General features: G+C 42.1%; 1 protein-coding gene across 3 annotated transcripts in view; it reads left to right on the top strand.

Annotated features, from left to right (window-relative positions):
• anapc4 (anaphase promoting complex subunit 4) overlaps positions 1-22,814 on the top strand; it is a 125,045-nt gene that overhangs the window by 22,313 nt on the left and 79,918 nt on the right. For all 3 annotated transcript variants that reach the window (XM_041187616.1, XM_041187635.1, XM_041187626.1), the window contains 4 exons: positions 8,962-8,988; positions 9,093-9,137; positions 11,528-11,612; positions 22,418-22,528. In XM_041187616.1, the coding sequence (XP_041043550.1) occupies positions 8,962-8,988; positions 9,093-9,137; positions 11,528-11,612; positions 22,418-22,528 (268 nt within the window). The remainder of the gene's footprint in view (positions 1-8,961; positions 8,989-9,092; positions 9,138-11,527; positions 11,613-22,417; positions 22,529-22,814) is intronic.

Raw genomic sequence — 22,814 nt, 5'->3', positions numbered from 1 at the left:
CTGGTTTACCACTAATTTTTGCCACATTGTAGATTTTTTCTTTCACTTTGTTACTCTCTTGGTTACTTAACTTCCTTGGTTAACCATGGTTGGTTTACGCCCTTCTTACAATCCTTCTTCCTCACTGGGATATATCTTTGTTGCGAGTCATGCACTATTTTCTTAAACGTCTGCCATTGTTCATCAACCGTCTTTTCTGCTAAACTCCTTTCCCAGTCCAATCCAGCCAATTTTCCCCCATTCCTCTGTAATTACCCTTATTTAAGTTTAGCACAGATGTTTCCGAACTAAGTTTCTCACTCTCAACCTGAATGATAATTCTACCATGTTATGGTCGCTGTTTCCTAGAAGATCTTTTACTCAGATCATTTATTAAACCTGTCTCATTACACATTGCTAGATCCAAAATAGCCTGATCCCATGTTGGATGCACCACATATTGTTCTAGGAAACTGTCTCAAGGACACTCTATGGATTCTTGCTCATGGCTACCTCTGCCAATTTGATTTACCCAATCTATATGGAGATTAAAGTCACCCATGATTAATATACTGCCTTTTTTACATGCCCTCATTCTTTTCTGATTTATTCTCTGTCCGACAGCATAGCTACTGTTAGGCGGCCTATAGACTACTGCCCACCACTGTCGCCTTCTCCTTGTTATTTCTTACCTCCACCCATATGGATTCCACATCTTTCGATCCAAGATCATTTCTTGCTAACATACTTATTCCATCTTGTACTAACAAAGCTACCCCACCACCCTTTCCTTCCTGCTTGTCCTTTCGAAAAGTCATATACCCCTGAATATTTAGTTCCCAGCTTTGACCTCCTTGTAACTTTGTCTCTGTAATGGCTATAAGGTCATACCCATTAATCTCTATTTGTGCTGTTAATTAATTGATATTGTTCCAAATACTACCTGCATGTAAGTAAATAGCCAATAATTGTGCCTTTTTACCATTTTTTTTCCTCCTTTGTTCCTATTTGCTGCTGTTTTTTTTTGTTTATGTTTATGTTTATGATTGTCCCTTCCTGTCACACTCTGGGCATCATTACCTAAAAGTAGTTGCCCTGCAATACAGCCATACCCTTTTGCCTTGTAAGCCAACTTATCCCCTCTCCAGGACCTTCCCCCCCGCCCTCTATTTAGTTTAAAGTCCTCTCTACAGCCCTAGTTATTCGATTCACCAGAACACTGGTCCCAAGATGGTTCAAGTGAAGCCCATCCCACCAGAACAGCTCCCTTCTACCCCAGTACTCATGCCAGTGTCACATGAACTGAAACCCATTTCTCCCACACCAATCTTTGAGCCACACATTTAACTCCTTGACTTTATTTGCCTGTGTTTCAGGCAGTAATCCCGAGATTATTACCTTGGAGGTTCTGCTTTTTAATTTAGCTCCTAACTATTTCAAATTATTCCAGCAGAACCTCCTTTCTAGTCCTATCAATGTCATTGATACCAACATGGACGATGACAATTGGATCCCTCCCCTCCGACTCCAAGTTCTCTCCAGCCCTGAGGAGATGTCCTTAACCCTGGTCCTGGGCAGGCAACACACCCTTCGGGAATCACGCTCATGGCTACAGAGAACAGTCTCTATCCCCCTAATTAAACTGTCCCCTACCACTCGTACCTTCTATTTCCTCCCCCCACTTGAATGGCCCCCTGTACCATGCTAACGTTGTCAGTTCATTCATCCTCCCTGCAGTCCCTACTCTCGTCCACACAGCTTGCAAGAACCTTATAACTGTTGGACAGTTTCAGGGTTTGAGGCTCCTTGAGCACTGCACCCTGGGTCCCCAAATCTGCCTCACCTGCAGTCCTATCCCTACAACTTTGGGTTAATTCTGCTAGGCAAGAAAGGCTGCTTGTTTTTGTTCCAGGAAGTCACATATTTCGGCATAATTTTAATCAAACCAGTCTATATGACGGCAATGCACAAACGCACTGGTCTGCACACACAAGTTTAGCACAGCTAACTTTATTTGATCCCGCTCTCCTGGAATTGAGTTGGATGTGTGAAGATTTCCAGATTAGTCGTGAGCTGCACTTGGAATTCCTCTCTTCGATTGGGCTATTTTAGGGCTGAGATATTGAAGTTCTTTCTCTTGGACATTTGGGCCTTTGATGTCTTGGTGCTAAGTGGATGTTCATCACCAAACAAGTCAATGATCTGCCCAGCATGCATGAATGAGTGCTGTAGACATCACTTAGATCTTTGACCCAAATAATGAAATAATACAGGGGGTTTCAGTGCTTTGATCTAGGATGACTCCATGTGGTCTTGTACTTGTCCTTGTGTTTGTTATTATGAGACCATGTTGAACACACTTTGTTGGCAGGAGGACAGCATTTGCATTGGCTTTCCCATCCCATTTTCCCCAATGGTTCTGCATCAGTTATAGGCATCAAAATGAACTCTGACATTAAAGTTTCCAGAGGCATGATCTTTCTCCTATTAGTATGGCAGTGAAGATTTCATCAATGTCAGAAGAGAACTTTTCCTTAACTCTCATCGGAGTCAAGGGTTGGGGGGTACATACTGATGATGGCGCGTATTAGTTATGGCAGAGTTGGAGGTGAAGTATCATGATTCTTTCATTTATACAAATGGGGAGTTGTGGCAGTGCATCCAGATGGCAAAAACAACTTGGTGGACATTCCCTTTTTTATTTAACCACTGCTGCCTCCCACCTTATCACAGACCTTTCCCCTTGTTCTTTTTCCTCCTCTCCTCCATTCTCTGTACCTGTAATTGTTTCTACCTACCAGTTCTGATGAAAGGCCATTAACCATAAGCTTGAACTTTTGTTTCTCTCTCCACTGATTACTCCTGACAAGCTGAGCATTTCCAGCATTTTCTATTTTTAGTTCAGGACGTGGAACTCTTCTCATTGGCAAAGAGTAGACTAAGAGAAATATGATTAAGATGTTCAAAATAATAAAGTTCAGGAATGTAGCAGAAGAGTTGGGGTTATCTGCATTGGGAGCAGATAGAAGAGACCTGAGTTTTAAGCTGAAAAATGTAAAATAAAGTAAGATGTAAGGAAACTTTGCTTGAGGAGTAGCTGGCTATTGAAATGCTTCCCAAAGGAAGTTGTGGAGGTAACGCCATGTTCATGGCAATTTGGACAAATGTCTTAGAGGAGCTTGTAATAGAAACATAAAAAATAGGAGCAGGATTAGGGCATTCAATCCTACGAGCCTGCTCCACCATTCAGTATGATCATGACTGATCCTCTCTCTCAACACCGTACTCCCGCTTTCTCCCCATACCCTTTGATGCCTTTAGAGTCCAGAAACCTATCTATTTCCTTCTTAAATATATTCAGTGACTTGGTCTTTACAGCCTATTGTGGTAGAGAATTCCATACATTCACCACCTTGTGATTGAAGAAGTTTCTCCTCATCTCAGTCCTAAATGGTCTATCATCCCTGCATCCAGCCTGTCCATCCCTGTCAGAATTTTATATGTTTCAATGAGATCTCCTCTCATTCTTCTAAACTCCAGTGAATACAGGCCTAGTTGGCCCAATCTCCCATCATATGACAATCCTGCCACCCCAGGAATCAGTCTGGTAAACCTTCGCTGCACTCCCTCTATGACAAGTATATCCTTTCTTAAGTAAGGAGACTAAAACTGCACATAATATTCAAGGAAAGTGTGGTCTCATCAAAGCCCTGTAGAGTTGAAGTAAGACATCCTTGCTCCTGTTCTCAAGTCCTCTCGCAACAAAGGCCAACATACCATTTGCCTTCTTAACTGCTTGCTGCACCTGCATGCTTGCTTTCAGTGATTGGTGTACAAGGACATCCAGGTCCCTTTGTACAGCAACATTTCCCAATCTATCACCATTTAAATAATGCTCTGCCTTTTAGTTTTTCCTACTGAAGTGGTTAACTTCACACTTATCCAAGGTATACTGCATCTGCCATTTATTTGCCCACTCACTCAACCTGTCTAAATTGCCATGAAGCCTCTTAACACCTCCCTCATCGCTCATATTCCCAACAGGCTGTGTTGTCAGCAAACTTGGAAATGTTACTTTTGGTTCCTTCATCCAAATCATTGATATATGTTGTGAATAGCTGGGGCCCAAGCACTGACCCCTGTGGTGCCCCACTAGTTACTACCTGCCACTCCGTAAAAGACCCATTTATTCCTACTCTCATAGCTGCCAGATGTCCAGAGGAAAAATTTCTCTTGGACAAGTATATTAGCACTGTATTTGCTGCTAAATTTTAATTTAGTTACCCTCTTAGAGCATTTATATAATTGTTATCATATAATTGATCAATGATGCAGCACATAAGGAAGCCATTCAACCCATCATACCTGAACCGGATGTTTGGTAGAGTTACTCAATTATTCGACTCCCCTGTCCCTTCTCCATAGCTCTGCAATTTTCTTTCCCTTCAAGGAACACAACCAATTCCATTTAGAAAGTTATTGAATTTGTTTCCACCAGCCTTTCAGATTATCCAAATGGGATACATTAAAAAACTTGCCATTGTTTCCACTCCGTTTCTTGCGAGTTGACTTGAATCTGTATCCTCCAGTCACCAAACCTTCTGCCACTTGAAGTAGTTTCTCCTTTAGTCATTTGGTAATACAGAGCTTGAGTCTTGCTGATAAAAGAGACATGTCTAAGCTTTTCGTCTTGCACTCATCTGGGCACTTTGCAAGAATACCAGTATAAGGGGAAAACAGCAATTTATACTGTATGTGAAGAGAGTGCTGAATGGTTGGCAAGTGGCATTGCCATGGAGAATGCACCAGTGATGTTGACTGATAGTTAACTGCCAAGCATTGTTGAAATTTAAACCAGGCAGCCCATGCTTGCAAAACTAAAAACAGTGTCCTACATTAGATGTGATTCCGCAATTGGACAACATTTGCTAAATAATCCTCAGTTTGTTATAAATTATGCTGACAACCAATTTAAGATTGTCAATCAGGCTTGCAGTGTGGTACATTTGCGTGTAGTGGAAGCTACATATATTAGTACACAGGGCCCTGTTCTTTGCAGACAGAAGGAACATGCACATACATTGTGTCTGTTTCAGCTAAACAAAATAAGTGACAGCCATTCATTGACTTATTCCTCAGGGCAATATCTTGACCTATCAGGGTTAAGCTGCCTGGTTTAAATTTCAGCCATGCTTGGCGTCAACTGTCAGTCACCATCACTGGTGCATTCTCCATGGCAACACAACTTGCCAATCAATCAGCACTCTCTTCACATTTAGTATAAATTGTTGTTTTTCCCCATACATTGGTATTCTTGCAAAATGTACTGATAAATGCAAGACGACAAGCTTAGACATGTCTTTTTTCAGCAATACTCAGTTTATCCTTATTTATTCATTTACTCAATCAAAACATTTCATGATTCGAATTCCCTCAATTAAATCTGCCCTTAACCTAGTACCCAGAATCAGACACCATTCTCAAACTGGAGGCTAACCAACAGTTCATAAAGATTTAGCATAAATTCCTTGTTTTTGTGCTCTATTCCTCTGTTTATGTGGCCATGAGTCCCACATGCTTCTTAACAGTCTTCTCATCTTGTTCTGCCACCTTCAAAGATTTGTGTACATATACCATCTGTTTTTTCTGTTTTTGAAACCCCCCCCCGTATAAAATTGTAATATTTAGTTTTATATTACCACTTCTCATATTCCTACCAAAATGCATCACTTCCACATTTCACTGTGTGAGATTTGAATTGCCAAATGTTGCCTACTTCAGTAGACAAAGGCAAACTATCCCTCCTCTGCAGCCTTTCACACAGTTAATCACACCATTCTTCTTCAACACTTCTCCATTGACTTCCATCTTGGTGGAACTGTATGTGCCTGGTTCCATTCTTATCTATCTAATTATAGCCCATGGCTTCCCTTCCCATTCCTGCATAGTTACCCATGCTGTCCTCCAAGGATCTATCCTTGGCCCCTTCCTATTTCTACATGTATGCTGGCAATATACAGTTTTACCTCACCACCACCTCTCTTGGTCCCTCCACTGTCTAAATTGTCAGTCTATTTCTCCAAAATCCAGTAGTGGATGAACAGGAATTTCCTCCAATTAACAATTGGGAAGAATGAAGCTATTGCCTTCAGTCCTTGCCCTAAATTCTGCCCCCTCACCACCAACTCCATCCCTTTCCTGTTCACAACCTTATTGTCTTATTTCTCCCCAAGATGAGCTTTCAACCACAAATCCACAGTTTCATTAAGACTATCTCTTTGCACCTTGCAACATCGCCCACAGTTTCATTAAGACTACTACCTCTTTGCACCTTGCAACATCGCCCCTGCTTCAGCTCTTCTGCTGAAACCCTCACCCATGCCTTTGTTACTTCCAGACTTGACTATTCTAATGCACTTCTGGCCAGCCTCCTACATTCCACTCTTCATAAACTTGAGGTAATCCAAAATGCTGCTACCCACAGCTTAACTGGCACCAAATTCCATTCTTATACCTCTAAGCCAGCTCCTGGTTAAGCAATGCCTCAATTTTGAAATTCTCACCCTTGTTTTCAAATCCCTTCATGGCTGCCCCCCCGCCCCCCCACCCACATCTCTGTAATTTCCTCCAGTCCTGACACCTCTAATTCCAGCCTCTTGAGCATCCCTGATTTTCATTGCTGTACCATTGCTGACCATACCTTCAGCTGCCTTGGCCCTAAGCTCTTAAATTCCTTCTCTAAACCTCTCCACCTCTCTACTTCCCTTTCCTCCTTTAAGACACTCCTTAAAACTGATCTTTTTGACCAAGCTTTTGATCTTTTGCCTTAATAAATCCTTATGTGGCTCGATACCGCATTTTTTACAATACCTCATTGAAGCATGTTGGGAGTTTTGCTATTTCAAAGGAACTGTAAAAGTTGAAGTTGTTAGCAAGAAGCGTAGTGGTTCCAACGTCGATTCCTGGGGACTTTTCTACAGCCTGAAAAAGAACTGTTCACCGCTGCTCTCTGTTTTCTTTTCCTTGCCCAATTTGTATCCATGCTGCTACTGCTTCTTTACGCCCATGGGCTTCAATTTTGCTAACATGTCTATTATTTGGTGCTTTATCCAGCCCCTTTTCAAGTTCATTTGTATAACATCAACAGCATTACCTTCATCAGCCCTCTTTGTTACTTTATCAGCGAGCTCAATTAAGTTAGTAAAACCCAATTTGCTTTTAACAAATCTATGCTGTCTTTATGCGGAAATGCTGTACAATGATATAGGAAGGAATCAAAGTGTGTTTATAATTCCAGTCATAAACAAGTGAAGAGGGCACTCAGAGTGCATATCTCTACCATGCTGTATTAACTCAACATTATTACTATTCCTCAGCTCATCCTTGAGACTTTTCCCTGCCTGCTGTAAGTAAAAAGCTGAAAAAAAAATTCTCTTCCATCTCATTGAGGAGGTTTCAGGCCAATCCACATCCAGCAATCTGCTCTGAAAATTCTGCTCACATTTTGACAGCTGTGACAGATTCTACTCCAGCAGCTGAGACAATCCGCAACATTTAAAACAGTTAACAGCATTCTAAGTAAAACAACCCACCACATTTAAAAAAAAAATTCATCCTATCCCCCAATGCTAATGGATCCTTTAAAAGCTTCTAATATCGGGATCCGCATCTTGGCCAAAAACTAATGTGATGACCTTTGGTCCAGAAGCAGTACAGTAAGCAACATTTGTAATTTTTTCAAAATGTCTGTGAAATCTGCAATTGTTTGAAAATGTTTGAAAAGGGCTTTTAAGAGTTTGTCAATTGTAAAGGGATCAGTTTTAATTTTCTTGAATAATTGCCATGTGACCTAGAAGTGGCACCAACAGGAACAAAGTTAGGAAAGAAGTTGTGCGGGTGGAAGACACAAAGGAGAGCTACATGCAGAGGAAATGGAGGTTGAAGGCAATCAATGCAAAAATGCAGGCACAAACAGAAAACAGAGATAGAAAGAGGAATACAGAAAGTTGTGAAAAGAAGTAAATCACTCTCAGGAAGAGGTCAGTTTTTCTGTTTTACAGAAAAGGTGACAGGAGCTCTTGAAGGAACAGTGTGAGCTGACTAAAAAGATCTATAACCTGGAAAGCTGTGTGAATAGCTTGAAGATACAGAGCTGGGTGTTTTCCCAGAAGTGGCCAAACTGTGAACAGGGGTGTTACTGGGTTGTCAGTTGAAAAGGCTGTCTGGAAAACTACAACATCAGGACTGTCACAACCCAAAGGAGAGGGTTTGTATAAGAATGCCTCACTGCTAATTATCGTACCTGTGAAACTCAGCGTTGAAAGCTGTTATTGGTCGGACCCCTTACCTACTTGCGAGAAGAAAGAACAGCATATTGTGGAACTGTGTAGCTGCCACATTTGTGCAGGGGGTAATGCATAAGATTGTGACTGCGTAAGATGTATCTTGGGTGTATTGGCTATTTTAAGTAAAATTTACCTTTTGTGGAGGGGATCTTATGATTGCTGGTTACCTGTTAATTCATATATAAAAGCCACAAAAAGTTGAATCTTGTTGCTAATTTTTTCATTGAGGGATCATTCAGTAAATTTGGTCATTTTGGTTTACAGTTTCTATACAGACATTGTAACACTAATCAGTTCTTCCTTGAGCCATACACTATCTGTGTACCAAGATTTGTTGAAATCTGTCTATTCATTTTTGACATACATTGTTTACAGACAAGCAGACTAATGGGTGAGAACATTATTGTAAAATTGTTTTTAAAGTTAGCCTGTGGTATAAAAATAACACTAGTTGAGTGGGGAAGGGATCTATTTTTGTTTGCAGATTAACCCTTAGTCTAATTGCTCACTCGCATTTTCAGTTACTTAAATGGCTTTTATAATTGTAAAATTATTTTAAGAATTGGTAATAGTATACTTATGGTATTTAATATATTTTTCTAATGCACATGTATTTGTTTTTCTTTTATCTGATCAGTTACAGTACCTCTGCAAAGATTTTCAGGTATGTCCAGATGTTTTATGCCTTTGAGATCCATAGTTTTTAAATATTAGATTTAGCTGTCTCCCTAGCCACTAACATGCATTTTCTCTGTCTATTTTTTTTAGTGAAGAAAAATCAGATGAAGTCACAAAGCTATTAGGTGACAAAAGGTACTTTTTCTTTCTCCATCCCCAAAAAGAGATGCCTTAATGATATGTGTAGTTTGGCTACTGAAAAGAACATTATCAAACTGCTATTTTGTTTGATGTACCATTTAATAGCAGCAACATTTCAATCTTAGAAATTATTCTAAAGCTGTGCATTTCCTTAATATCCTAAGTTGGCATTGCTTATAGAAGCAAAATTGCTCTTCATTTTTTTTGCCTGTAGTGTAGCCAGTATTACAAGCCCTGTATGTTCTACATTTTTTTCAAACTTGTTCTCAAAATGTGGGCAAGATTTTGTTTATTGTTCATCCCATTTGCTCATCGGAGGTAGCAAAGGGCTTTCTTGAACTGCTGCATTTCTGGTGTCTGTGGTGCTCTCATAATGGTGTTAGGTAGGAAATTTCAAAATACACAACAGCAATGATAAAGGAATGGTGACCTATGTTCCTAGTGAAGGTGGTGAGCGAAGTGGAAGCATAGTGATGGATGTCTAAGTGATGTGTGATGTGGAAGAGATCTTGTGATTGCTGGTATTCACATGTCATTTCTGCTTTTCTCCTTCTTGGTGGTAGAATAGTTCTCTTCCAAACTATACACCATACTGACTTAGAACTATATTGCCATCCCTTTACTGAAGCTGGGTCAAAAACCTTGAACTTCCTGCAGTGTGTATAACTGCAGCATGTGAACTTCAGTTGTTCAAAAAGTCTGCTCAACACCGCCCTCTTGAGGGCAATTAGGGGTAGGTAGCAAAAGCTAGCTTGCCAGGGACAGTCAACAAAGAACAAAGAAAAGTACAGCACAGGAACAGGCCCTTCGGCCCTCCAAGCCTGCGCCAATCATATTGCCTGTCAAACTAAAACATTTTGCACTTCCGGGGTCCGTATCCCTCTATTCCCATCCTATTCATGTATTTGTCAAGCTGCCTCTTAAACACCACTATCATACCTGCTTCCACCATCCCCTCTGGCAGCGAATTCCATACACTCACTACCCTTTGAGTAAAAAACTTGCCCCTCACATCTCCTCTAAAGTTTTCTCCTCTCACCTTAAATCTATGTCCTCTAGTAATTGACTCTTCCACCATGGGAAAAAGCTTCTGCCTATCTACTTTGTCCATGCCACTCATAATTTTGTAAACTTCTATCAAGTCACTCCTCAATCTCCGTCGCTCTAGTGAGGACAATCCGAGTTTCTCCAACCTCTCCTCATAGCTAATAATCTCCAGACCAGACAGCATCCTGGTAAACCTCCTCTGCACCCTCTCCAACGCCTCCAAATCCTTCTGGTAAAGTGGCGACCAGAATTGCATGCAATATTCTGACCTAACCAATAAACCATGAAGAAATTTTTGAAAAACTTGCAGGGGAAGGTGTCGACATTGAAGTAAATTGCTGAGGTGCACCTTGTAGATAGTGTAATTTTTACACTAAACCTTCTAAACCAGTTGACACTATGATAAATAACCTGTTACTGCCAGTAATTTTAATTTCCTGATGTTATGCTTGTCATTACCAATTTTTTTTTGGATTATGTACATTTTCAACACATTTTCCTTCGCTCATTTTTTTTCTCTCGGGTTGCATTGAAGAGATGTGCCTGAGAAGCCCATATTTTCGGATAATAAGAGCATGTGAAATAAGAGCAGAAGTAGGCCACTGGGCCCCTCAAGCCTGCCCCGCCATTCAATAAGATCATGGATGATCTGTTTGTGTTTCGAATTCCATATTCTCATCTACCCTTGATAACTTTGATGCCCTTGCCTAACAAGAATCTATCTACATACCTCTGCCTTAAAAATATTGAATGACTCCACCTCCACCACCACCTGAAGCAGAGTGTCCCAAAGTTGCACAAACCTCTGGGAGAAAAAATTTCTCCTCATCTCCGTCCTAAAAGAGCAACCCCTAATTTTAAAACATTGCCCCCTAGTCAGGATCTTATGTACATCACCCTTTGTCACCCTTCTGAATTCCAGTGGAAACAAGCCCAGCCTGCCCAACCTTTCCTCATAAGACAACCCGTTCATTCCAGGTATCAATCTAGTAAACCTCCTCTAAATTAAAGTGTGAGATACATATTTATTTGTAGATTTAAAGTGGAATTGGGCAATTGAGTGTGGTTTTGCCCTCATCATACCCAAGAAGAAATCTGGGCTACGGCTTGCGCTGCTTAGCCTATTGGTAATTGGTAAATATTTTTCATGTTTTAAGATATCAGCTCCAACATGCATGAATTTCAACCCCCGAAAATACTACTCGTGAATATGTCGATCCCCTACCTTCTACCTAAAAATTTGTTGTAAAATTCTCGATTTTTACATGATTGTGTGCGGTATTGATGGTTAAGATTAGTATCTTGCAAATTTAAATGTTCTGTTCATATCCTACCAGGCTAAATACCCTTGTTCTTGGAGGAGATTCTGGATTCATTGAATTATATGCATATGGAATGTACAAAATTGCAACAGTAACACAGGTATAATGACCTTTGCATAGATTTTATTATGAAAATTGTAGAGCCAAGTGTCTTTGAACATCACCGGAATAAAGTTGCATGTTCAGATTATTTCCATGGCTTCCCAAGGTTCCCTTTACAGGATTTAGCGCTTGGAATCATGGGTGGAAAGTCTTCTACTGTTGCAAGCTTAATCACTGTGAGGTCTCTTGGTCTGGTTTTTTCATCAGCCAGAATGGTCCCAGCACTGATCTAATGTCTAATGTCTTTGTATAGAAAAAAAATGACTAGCCTTGGTCATGCCTGTCCGCTGCCTGCCTATCCACTACTTTTGCGCAGCGTCAGACCCATTTCTTTTAGGTATGCCCTCCGCTAGCAATACAAAAGGAGAATGAGGTATGAAGGCCAGACCCTTCAGCCCTGCCCACACATTATTTACATGGCATACCTTTGTCCCTGCTTATTGAGTCTCTGCTCCCTTTTCCTGTATTTTTCAGCCAGGGAATAAACATTCCCCAAGCATAGATGACAGGCAAATGGCCATGTGTATCTGAGATACTTTTACAAACTAATAACACTTGTGTTAATTAAAGTCCAGGTTGGTTGTTAGTTTCGCAACTCACTTTCTTCAACACATGATTGATTTTCTTTATATTGTTACTATCTTCTGTTATTTTCATTTGTGATATTTCTGCATTTTTTACATTAATTTGAAAGCTCCACTTCCACCTGTGACTTGTTACAAGCTGTATTTTCAAGTTGCTGCAACCCAGTTCTGGACATGAGCCTCTTATTAGGTACAGCTCCCTATTTACTGAGTTTAGGGAAGGATTTAAGGAGACATCAGAGGTAAGTGTGTTTATATTCTGAGGTGATCGCACTGCACCCATCCATATCCAACTATCCATGTATACAAGCCAAATTACATCTACCTGAATGCGCCTGAGGAGATCCGCCTATGCGGCTTGTGATTCACAAGAGGCAATCAGAAAAATAAACTGGCCAGATTTTATGTTCAGTAGCAAAGGAACAGCATTCACCATTCTTTACGTTTACAGCTGCCTGTGTTCATTATGTGAGCTTTTCATGACCATTTATGGTTATTATTGGAATTTCTGGGCAAACAACAGAGCATTTCTTTTACTAGATTGACAAATTCTCATTGAGACATGCAGTGTCTGAAGCAGGAAGCATAAATTAGAATATTTAATTCAATGTCAAACCATGTACAGAAAGCAAAATAAAGAGAAAGAAATAAAGATGAGAATTAGAGAGAAAAAAAAAGTTAATATATTTAAAGAAGTCTCCAACAATAATTAAATCATTTAAGAGTGAGACTCCACACTTGTAAAGGTAAAGGAAAAGGTAAAAATGGCTGTAATTAAAATTTATCATGCTGTTAAAAACTCACTTAGAATCACAGACTCACAGAAGGAAATCATTTGGCCTGTCATGTCTGTGCTGGCCCTCTGAAGGAGCAACTCACCCAGTGCCACTCCCCTGCCTTTTCCCTGTAGCCTTTCAGACTTTTCCTTTTTGAGATAATGATCTAATTCCTTTTTGAAAGACTTAATTAACCCAGCCAGGGAATAAACATTCCCCAAGCATAGATGACAGGCAAACAGCCATGTGTATCTGTGCAACTGAGACAGAAGGCCACATAGAGCACAGGGAAGAGTCCCTGGACTGAGGCACCTACCTTTTATCTTGTGCAGAAAGGGTTTCACATCTGAGTGACAAGAACACCACTCATCAGGACAAGGAGCCACAGGCAGGGTGACATTCTTAGGAGCTTATTGACAATAGTGAACAGTATGTACAAGTGATAACACCCATCCCCAGGCTGTGCAACTACTTTTACCTAATTTTCCTAACCCTGCTGCTACATCTTGGTGCTCCCTGGACATCCACAGCGGAGGTGGAGGCCGCCTGCTGACTGTAACGCTGTCTGCAATGACTTGGCGGGAGACTCTGGAGTGTCGAGACTTGGAGGATGCCGGCCTGCTTTCAGGGTCCTTCTGTCGGCAGTGACACCCTACTCGGCCTGTGAAGCTGGAGCTGCAGAGGTCACAGGAAGGTGGGATAGGACAGTTACTCCCAGAGTTATCTGAGTGGATGGCCCTGAAGTGTACATCTGCTGATCCTCCTCTCATGGGTGCCCGAGGGCCCCTGCCTGATTCCATGAACGGAAGTGGTAACTGGAGTGAGATCGAGCTGCCCAGCACCCTACTCGCACACACACTGTTGGAGGCCAAGTGTGGCATCAGCGATGGAGTTAAGCCTGCACAGCAGTGCAGGAGTGACATCCTGGACCAAGGCCTCCATGGCGGCCACCATCCTGCCAGTGTTGACCTTGGTGCATTGCAATGCCGGCACTATCACCTCAGCCGGAAGAAGGCAGGACTGCTCCATCGTGCCTTGCAATCTGAGGAGTGCAGCGGACATCTCTACCTGATGTTCCCGAGCTTGCCTTTGCAGTTCCAGCAACTGTGACATGACCGAGTCCAAAGGCTCATCATCTGACTCAGACTCAGCAACGTTCTGGCCTCCAGCAGCCTTCCGAGTGCCTGTGACCTGGGAAGTCCCTGCCCCCGCCTGCTGTGGATCAGAAAGTGCGATGTGCTCACCAGATTGTGATCCAGAGGAGCCCCTAAATCTAGGTCCCACCGAGGTGTGGGTGAGTGCTGTGACAGAATTTCAGGGAGGGTGCCTTCAGATTCCTCTTCAGAGGTTTCTTTGGAGCTTGTTTGGAGGCCCTGGGTCATAGAATCTGTCGGCTGTTTGGCAGATGTGCCTGCGGAAGCAAGGGGAATTAGTGCATGGCAGTTGCCTGTGAAAGAGGACACATCACTCACAGCATGATTGTCTGATGGATGTTGCACTGCTGGATCGTCACTTGGTAGAGCAGCTCCAAATTCAACGTCAGCAAATTCAATGTCAGCACCGGCCAGCTGGATGGCTCTATTTTCTAATTCCGTCAGAACTTTGATCTCTGGCATCCCTCCACCCGTCCACCTTTTCCTCCTGTTGTGTGCCAGTTTGTCCTACATGGAAAGAGATGGAGAGAGTGTATCAAGACGCCTGCCGGGTCAGATAATAAGTATGACTGATGTGTGTGGGTGGTGAGTGGTCCCATGAACGGGATGAGGACAATGCTGGTGTGTGTGAAAGAGTGAATGGTGATGTCCCTTGCACTGGCAGTGTGTGATGGGTTTGTCAGTGTGTGAGTTGGGAGTGATGAAAAGAGTGACTTACCATGGTGGAATGGAGGAGATCATTCATCCTTTTGCGGCACTGGGCGGCTGTTCTCCTCTGCAGAGCATTTGCACTGACCGCCGCTGCCGCTGCCTCCCAAGCCAGGTTAGTGATTTTGCTGCCCATCCTGTGACCAGAGCAGGGGAAGAGCACATCCTGATGGGCCTCCATGGCATTCAGCAGATGCTCGAGGGACCTGTCGTAGAAGCGGGGGCTTCAGTCTTTTTCCCTTTGCTGGCCATGTTTCCCGGGCAGAGGTGGTGAGCTGGTGGCAATGAGTGTTTTGTTGGCGGCTGCCTTTTAAAGATAGCGGCTGGCGTGATGCGACAGTGGGGTGATGGCAGGCGGGCAAATGAGAGCCCACTCGCCATGGAAACGGCGTGTTTTGCTGGAGTGAATAATAACGAGGCGGGCTTGATACAGCGTGAAAACCCGCCATTATTATTGGCGGGTAGGACTCCATTTTACCCGCCCGCTACCACACTTAGTGCAATTCTGGGAAAATTCCACCCACAGAGGCTATAGAGGGATATGGACAGTTTAAGTGACTGGGCAAAAACTTGGTAGGTGGAATATATGTGGCAAAATGTGAGGTTATGCACTTTGGCAGGAAGAATAGAGGAGCTGAATATTATCTAAATGGAGAAAGACTGCAGAAAGCTACAGCACAGAGGGATTTGGAGGCCCTCATGCATGTATCACAGAAAGCTAGCATACAAGTTCAGCAGGTAATGGGGGAGGCATATGGAATGTTGACCTTTATTTCAAAGGGAATGGAGCATAAAAATAGGGAAGCCTTGCTAAAACTATATAAGGCACTAGTTAGACTACACCTAGAATACTGTAAACAGTTTTGCTCCCCTTATCTAAAGAAAGATATATTGGCATTGGAGACAGCCCAGAGAAGGCTCACTAGGTTGATCCTGGCTATGGGGGGAATTTTCTTATGAGGAGAGGTTGAGGAGGTTAGGCCTGTACTCTTTGGAGTTTAGAAGAATGAGAGGCGACTTTATTGAAACATATAAGATTCTAGGGGACTTGACAAGGTTGATGCTGAGAGTTTGTTTCCCCCTTGTGGGAACGTCTACTATCAGAGGGCATAATCTCAGTAAGGGATTGCCCATTTAAGACCAATATGAGAAGGAACCTTTTCTCTGAGGGTAGTGAATCTGTGGAATTCTTTACCACAGATGGCTGTAGAAGCTGGGTCATTAAGTATATTCAGAGCTGAGATAGACAGATTTTTAATCAGGGAATCAAGAATTATGGGGAAAAGGCAGGAAAGTGGAATTGAGGATTATCAGATCAGGCATGATCTCATTGGATTGCAGAGCAGACTCGATGGGCCAAATTGCCTGCTTCTGCTGCTACGCCTTATGGTCTTATGTGCACATAATCAAATGCCTTTTGGAATTCCACGTACCCCACATGCATTACCCTGATCAACCCTCTCTGTTACCTCATCAAAAAAACTCTAGCAAGTTAGTAAAACACAATTTATCCTTAAATCCATGCTGGCGTTCCTTAGTTAACAGCATTTACCCAAATAACTTACTTTTGCCCCAAATGATCATTTCGCAAAGCTTCCCCACCACCAAGGACTGGCCTGTATTTACTGGGCTTGACCTTGCACTCTTTTTGAACAAGGGTATAACATTTACAATTCCCCAGTCCTTTGGCACCACCCCTGAGTCTAAGGAAAAATATAGCCAGTGCCTTTGAAATTTTCAAACTCACTTCCTTCTGTATCGTTGGATGCATTTCATCCAGTCCTGGTAACTTATCAACTTTAAGCACAGACAACCTGTCTGATACCTTCTGCTTATCAATTTTAAATCTTTCAAGTGTCTGAACTAACTCCTCTTTCACCATGACCTGGGTAGCAGCATCTTCCTTGATAAAGATAGATGCAAAGTGTTCATTTAATACCTCAGCCATGCTACTTGCCTCCATGCATAAATCCCCCTTTTGGCCCCCAATCAGCCCCAATCCCACTCTTTGCACCATTTTACTATCTATACGTCTGTAAAAAACTTTGGATTCCCCTTTATGTTAACCACCAGTCTCTTCTCATGCTCTCTTTTTGCTTCTCTTGTTTTTTCTTTTTCAAGCCCCCTTCTATATTCTGTCTGACTCAGAATTGTATTACCCAACTGACATCTGTTATAAGCACACTTTTTCTTCTTTATTGTAATTTCTATCTCTTTTTCATCCAGGGAGCTGTGGATTTGTTTATCCTACCTTTCCCCTTCATAGGAATATACACTGACTGTACTTGACCTATCTCTCCTTTGCTCCATCTTACCCCATAGGAGTTAGCTTTCCCCCAGTTAATTATTATTATTCTAGATTGCTTCTTGACCTTTTCCATGGCCAACCTAAACCTTATGATACAATGATCTCTATCCACTAAAAGTTCCCCTACTGACACTTGATCCACTTGGCCCATTTCATTCCAACAAGCCAGGTCTAGCAGCGCTTCCTTTCTCATTGGACAGGAAACATACTGCTGTAGATCACACTCTGGGAACTCTTGTCCCTCTCTGTCCTTTATACTACTACAATCCCAGTCTGCATTTAGGTAATTAATGTCCCCCACTATAACTTCTGTATAACTCTTGCATTTCTCTGTAATTTTCTTGCAAATTTGTACCTCTGTATCTTTCCCACTATTTGGTGGCCTATTGACGACACCGAGCAATGTAATTGCATCTTTTTTAGTTCCTTGGCTCTAGGCAAATAGATTTACTCCTGGATACACAAACCCTAACTTTTTCTGGTACGTTTTGTGGGTGACTAGGTACCTTAGCTTCATGTGCTATTTTCGGTGCTGAGTCTATCAGCATGGTGTAGCAAAGTTTATGGAGAAGTAGGGAAACTCGGACAGCGGCTTCTAGGTTTCATTGTTTTACAACATAAATGCGACACCAGGAGTTGTGTTTGATTTACTCCATAATACTGGTCAGTGCTGAAGCCTCCCTGTTATTATTGCGAAACCCAGGCCACCATTTCTCAAGCCAGACCTTACAGCTCTTGTCTGTGGCTGCCCAGATGACTGCTGTCTTGAGTGTTTGACCCTGTCCAAACAATGGCAGGGGATATTTACTGAAGTTTGAAAATAAAAGTTGATTGATGTGTAAAGTAGGCAAAACAGATGTTTTGTTTGGCAGGGCTAACTCCTTTACTGCTTTTCCAATGGGAATCCACAACCAAGGCAACAGAACTCTGGCATATAAACAGAAAATGCTGGAAAAACTCAGCAGTTCTGACAGCATCTGTGGAGAGAGAAACAGAGTTAACATTTCGAGAGTTAACTCTGTTTCTCTCTCCACAGATGCTGTCAGACCTGCTGAGTTTTTCTAGCATTTTCTGTTTTTATCTCAGATTTCCAGCATCTGGATTTTGCTTTTAACAGAGCTCTGGTCTTATGTAACAGGTTTCCCCAAAGCACGGGGTATTACTAATGGCACATTAGTAATCTAATCTGTACAATCTCCATACAACATAAGAACAGGAGAAGGCCATTCAGCCTGTCGAGCCTGTTTCGCCATTCAAATTGATCACGGCTGATCGAACACTTTAATGCCTTTTGCCCACACTATCCCCACAACCCTTTACATTATTGTTAATCCGAAGTCTATCAATCTCTACCTTAAACATACTCGATGACTGAGCTTCTACAGGCCTCTGGGATAGAGAATTCCAAAGATTCACAGCCCTCTAAGTAAAGAAATTTCTCCTCATCTCAGTCCTAAGTGACTTCCCCCTTATTTTGAAATTATGTCCCCTGGTTCTAGACTCCCCAGCCAGGGAAACATCTTACCTGCATCAATGCTGTCTATTCCTTTAAGTATTTTGTAGGTTTCAATGAGATCACCTCTCATTCTTTGAAACTCTAGAGAATACAAGTGCAGTTTCCCCAATTTCTCTTCATGAAACAGTCCCACCATCCCCAGAACAAATCTAGTGAAGCTTTGTTGCACCCCCTATATGGCAAAATGTACTTTGAGGTAAGGGGACCAAAACTGCGCACACTATTCCAGTCTAACCAAGCTTCTGTACAATTGAAGCAAGACTTCACTACTGCTGTACTCAAATCCTCTTAAGATTTCATAAACAGAGAGGAGCTCCTCAATGTGTAGCCAACCTTGTTGTAGGCTCACAATTTTGCATGTCATCATTTGCTAAAATGATAGCAGTCTGTTATTGCTTTCCAAAACCCATGACACTAATATTTAACTAGGCAGGAATATTGGTTGGATTGCTTCTTGAACAGCAAGGATATTCAGCCTTGGCTCATGACCTCCTGGAGACTGTCATAATCGTGGGCAAAAGATCAATTCACTCAAACACAGGGACCCGTCAGAATCATGGTTATGCAAATATATTGTTGAAACAAAGGTTCGGTTGTTTGGACAGATCATCAATAACAACTGCTTACATTTATATAGCCTAGAGTAGAAAAACATTCCAAAGCATTTCACAGGGATGTAATCAGACAGAACTGGGTGCTGCACAAAAGGAAGATCTATTAGGAGAGGTGACCAATAGCATAGTCAAAGAGGTGGATTCTCAGGAGGAAAGGATATTAGAGAAGTGAAGGAGTTTAGGGAGGGAATTTCAGAGTACAGAGTTTAAACGACTGAAAGCACAGCACCCGGTGGTGATGGAGAGATTAAGGGGTATTGCAGTTTCATTCATTTTAAGGGATGTGGGCGTCATTGGCTAAGCCAGCATTTATTGCCCATCCCTAACTGCCCTTGAGAAGGTGGTGGTGAGCTGCTTTCTTGAACCACTGCAATCCCTGTGCTATAGGTACACCCACAGTGCTGTTAGGAAGGGAGTTCCAGGATTTTTACCCAGTGAAGGAACGGCGATATATTTCCAAATCAGGATGGTGAATGGCTTGGAGGGGAACTTTCAGGTGGTGGTGTTCCCATGTGTCTGCTGCCCTTGTCCTTAAAGATCATAGTTAACCTTTTGTCAATCAAAAAGCAGTTACAATTTGCGTGGACAAGTAGGACACAACTCAGGATGAAGGCGCGTCTGCTGAATCAAGCATTGGCGCAAACTGAACATTGGTAGTATTTTGCACACACCTCTAGTCAGAGGGAGCTTCTGCCAAAGTTAGTCAGAAGCTTCATTTTAATGTTAAAGTATTATTTAATAATCAACACGCAGTCAATTTTCCATGTAGCATGCTGGCACCATGTTCACAACTGTTTAAATTGGCTATTCAGGATCCCTTGGCTCATTCTCTTCTGAAAGAAATTAGGATTTAAGAACGAATTTGTGGATTTAGAATCTTTTAAGCTTGCACTATGAGGCCATTGGCATTTTGTTCCTGTGCTTTATTTTGGGTCCCATTTCATTTTCTTGAAATGTCTGGTAAGGATTTTGACACTCTTGTTTACTTTTGCTGCCATTTAATATGTAAATGTGTGGGATTTCCAACGAGAATACCTCTTGTTCTTCGAAATACTTCAAAAGGAGATGTACAATTGGAGGAAGAAGAGGTGGCCCCAAGACAGGATGTCAAGTAGATGAGAGGACACCAGTGATGTACTTAACAAACCAGCCATTGACCCGCCAACTCACATATATCAACAGATGTGTGTGCTCTCAGAGGCTGCAGTTCATGGATGAAGCTGTGATTGGAATGCTGAATTTTGCAACCTGCCCTATATATAGACAAGCTCCACCACAAGTCCTCAATTTTCTAATCTTCGGCTCTTTTTAAGTCATTTAGCAGCATGCCATTCAAGCAGGTGGTTGTTGCATTGTTTACAAACCCATCACACCTCCAATGACTGAATAACCAGTAACTGAATGAAAGTGCTCTTTATTTTCCCCAAATAACAGAATTCTTCCGAGTCGGAGGCATAATTGGCATCAGGCTTGTAGCATTTTGAGCTGCCATCACAATGCAGGCATACTGATGAACTGCTAGGACTGCCACTGTGGTCATCAAAATAAAATTCAGTGCAGTTCAATACTCCAGATAACAGAAATGACATATTTCTCTTGAGGCAATCCACATTGCCTCCAGACAGACTGACCAAAATAGGATTGGCTCCTAGGTGTGCAGAAGGTATCCTCTAAAATCAGACTTCAGACAATGCCAATGGTTATAGCTATTTGAGAAGAGTGCCAGTGCAGAGAAGTATATGCAACTGTACACACCATGAATCTGCCTGCAGGCAGATTAGACTCTTGGGATGCGGCCTTCTCCTAAGTATGCGAAACACAAGTGCCAGACAATGACCATCTCCAACAAGAGAGAATCCAACCATCACCCCTTGATGTTCAATGGCATTACTATCACTGAATCTCCCACTGTCAACATCCTGGGGGTTACCATTGACCAGAAACTGAACTGGACTAGCCATATAGATACTGTGGCTACAAGAGCAGGTCAGAGGCTAGGAATAGTGCGACGGGTAACCTACCACCTGACTCCCCAATGCCTGTCCACCACAAGGCACAAGTTAGGAGTGTGATGGAATATTCCCCAGTTACCTGGATGAGTGCAGCTCCCACAGCAGTCAAGAAGCTAGACACCATCCAGGACAAAGCAGCCCACTTGATTGGCACCACATCCACAAACATTCAATCCCATCACTACCGACGCACTGTAGCAGCAATGTATATCATCTACAAGATGCACTGCAGGAGCTCACCAAGGCTCCTTCGACAGCACCTTCCAAACCCATGACCACTACCATTGAGAAGGACAAGGTCAGCAGAAAGATGGGAACAGGACCACCTGGAAGTTCCCCTCCAAGTCACTCACCATCCTGACTTGGAAATATATCACTGCTCCTTCACTGTTGCTGGGTCAAAATCCTGGAACTCCCTTCCTAACAGCACTGTGGGTGTACCCACACCACATGGACTGCATCAGACCACCTTCTCAAGGGCAAGTAGGGATGGGCAATAAATGCTGGCCATGCCAGTGAAGCCCACATCCACAATTAATAACTGTAAGCATCTTAAAGCAGCGTTTGACATATTTGCACCAATGCAGTTTAGCAAAAATACCTAGCATCACCGATATGTAGTGAGGCAGAAACAACACAAAACAGTGGGAGGACAAGGACAACCAACCACAACCAGGCAATAGCGGCATGAATCTGCCTGCAGGCTACAAGGCTCCAGATGCTGCTTTCTCCTAAGTACCCAATCCACCTGAAACATCAGCACCATACCTGTGGCCAAATTCACAAGTCTATGTTAACCAATACTGAATCTCAACTCCTATGGATCCTATTCCTTCTGAATACTGAAACATTATCCAAGCACACTCTGGGTATCTGAGGAGCATGTTGAAGCACATAATGTAATGGTGTTCACGAGGCGACAGTAGTGTATTGGGAAAGGAAAGGAACTGAGGACTCTGGCGAGGATATAGGGTGTGGGATTCGGATTAGTTAAAAATGACCTTTTCCTGTTAGTAAAAATTAATTTGTTTTGTCATGTTTTTTGAGAGAACAGTTTAATAAGATTTTTATTTAGAAAATGAATAGTGAAGCATAGATCAGTTTTGCACTAAAAATGATTTCCTTATGAAGATTGCAGGCCGCTGTCTAGATCTTTGCTTGTCCAGTGACCTGAAAGCATTGTCTGTTATCACAGAAGTTCAACTATCCAAGGAACCAGAGCCAATTATCAGTTACTTTCAGGTAGGATTTCTTGGCCTTTGCTCAGAAATGTATGTAATATCTAATCTACTTGATATAAGCTTGAATGATTAATATAACAAATGTCTCTTAATAACATGTCCTTGTAGCTGTGTAAAAATTCCCTCATCTTGTAACAGAAAACTATTGCAATTGATTAGGATATCAAATTCATTGAGCTGCTAGAATTTGTTTATAAGCTATAATTATTTGGTTGAACATCAATTAGAAACATTGTGATTCAAGAGGTTACTTCAACAAATTGTAATTTTGAAACAGAATACTGACT

The sequence above is a fragment of the Carcharodon carcharias genome, chromosome 1, assembly GCF_017639515.1.
Source record: "Carcharodon carcharias isolate sCarCar2 chromosome 1, sCarCar2.pri, whole genome shotgun sequence".
NCBI lineage: Eukaryota > Metazoa > Chordata > Chondrichthyes > Lamniformes > Lamnidae > Carcharodon > Carcharodon carcharias.
Note: the sequence above shows the minus strand (reverse complement) of the source record. Positions and strands in the feature narration are given on the sequence as shown.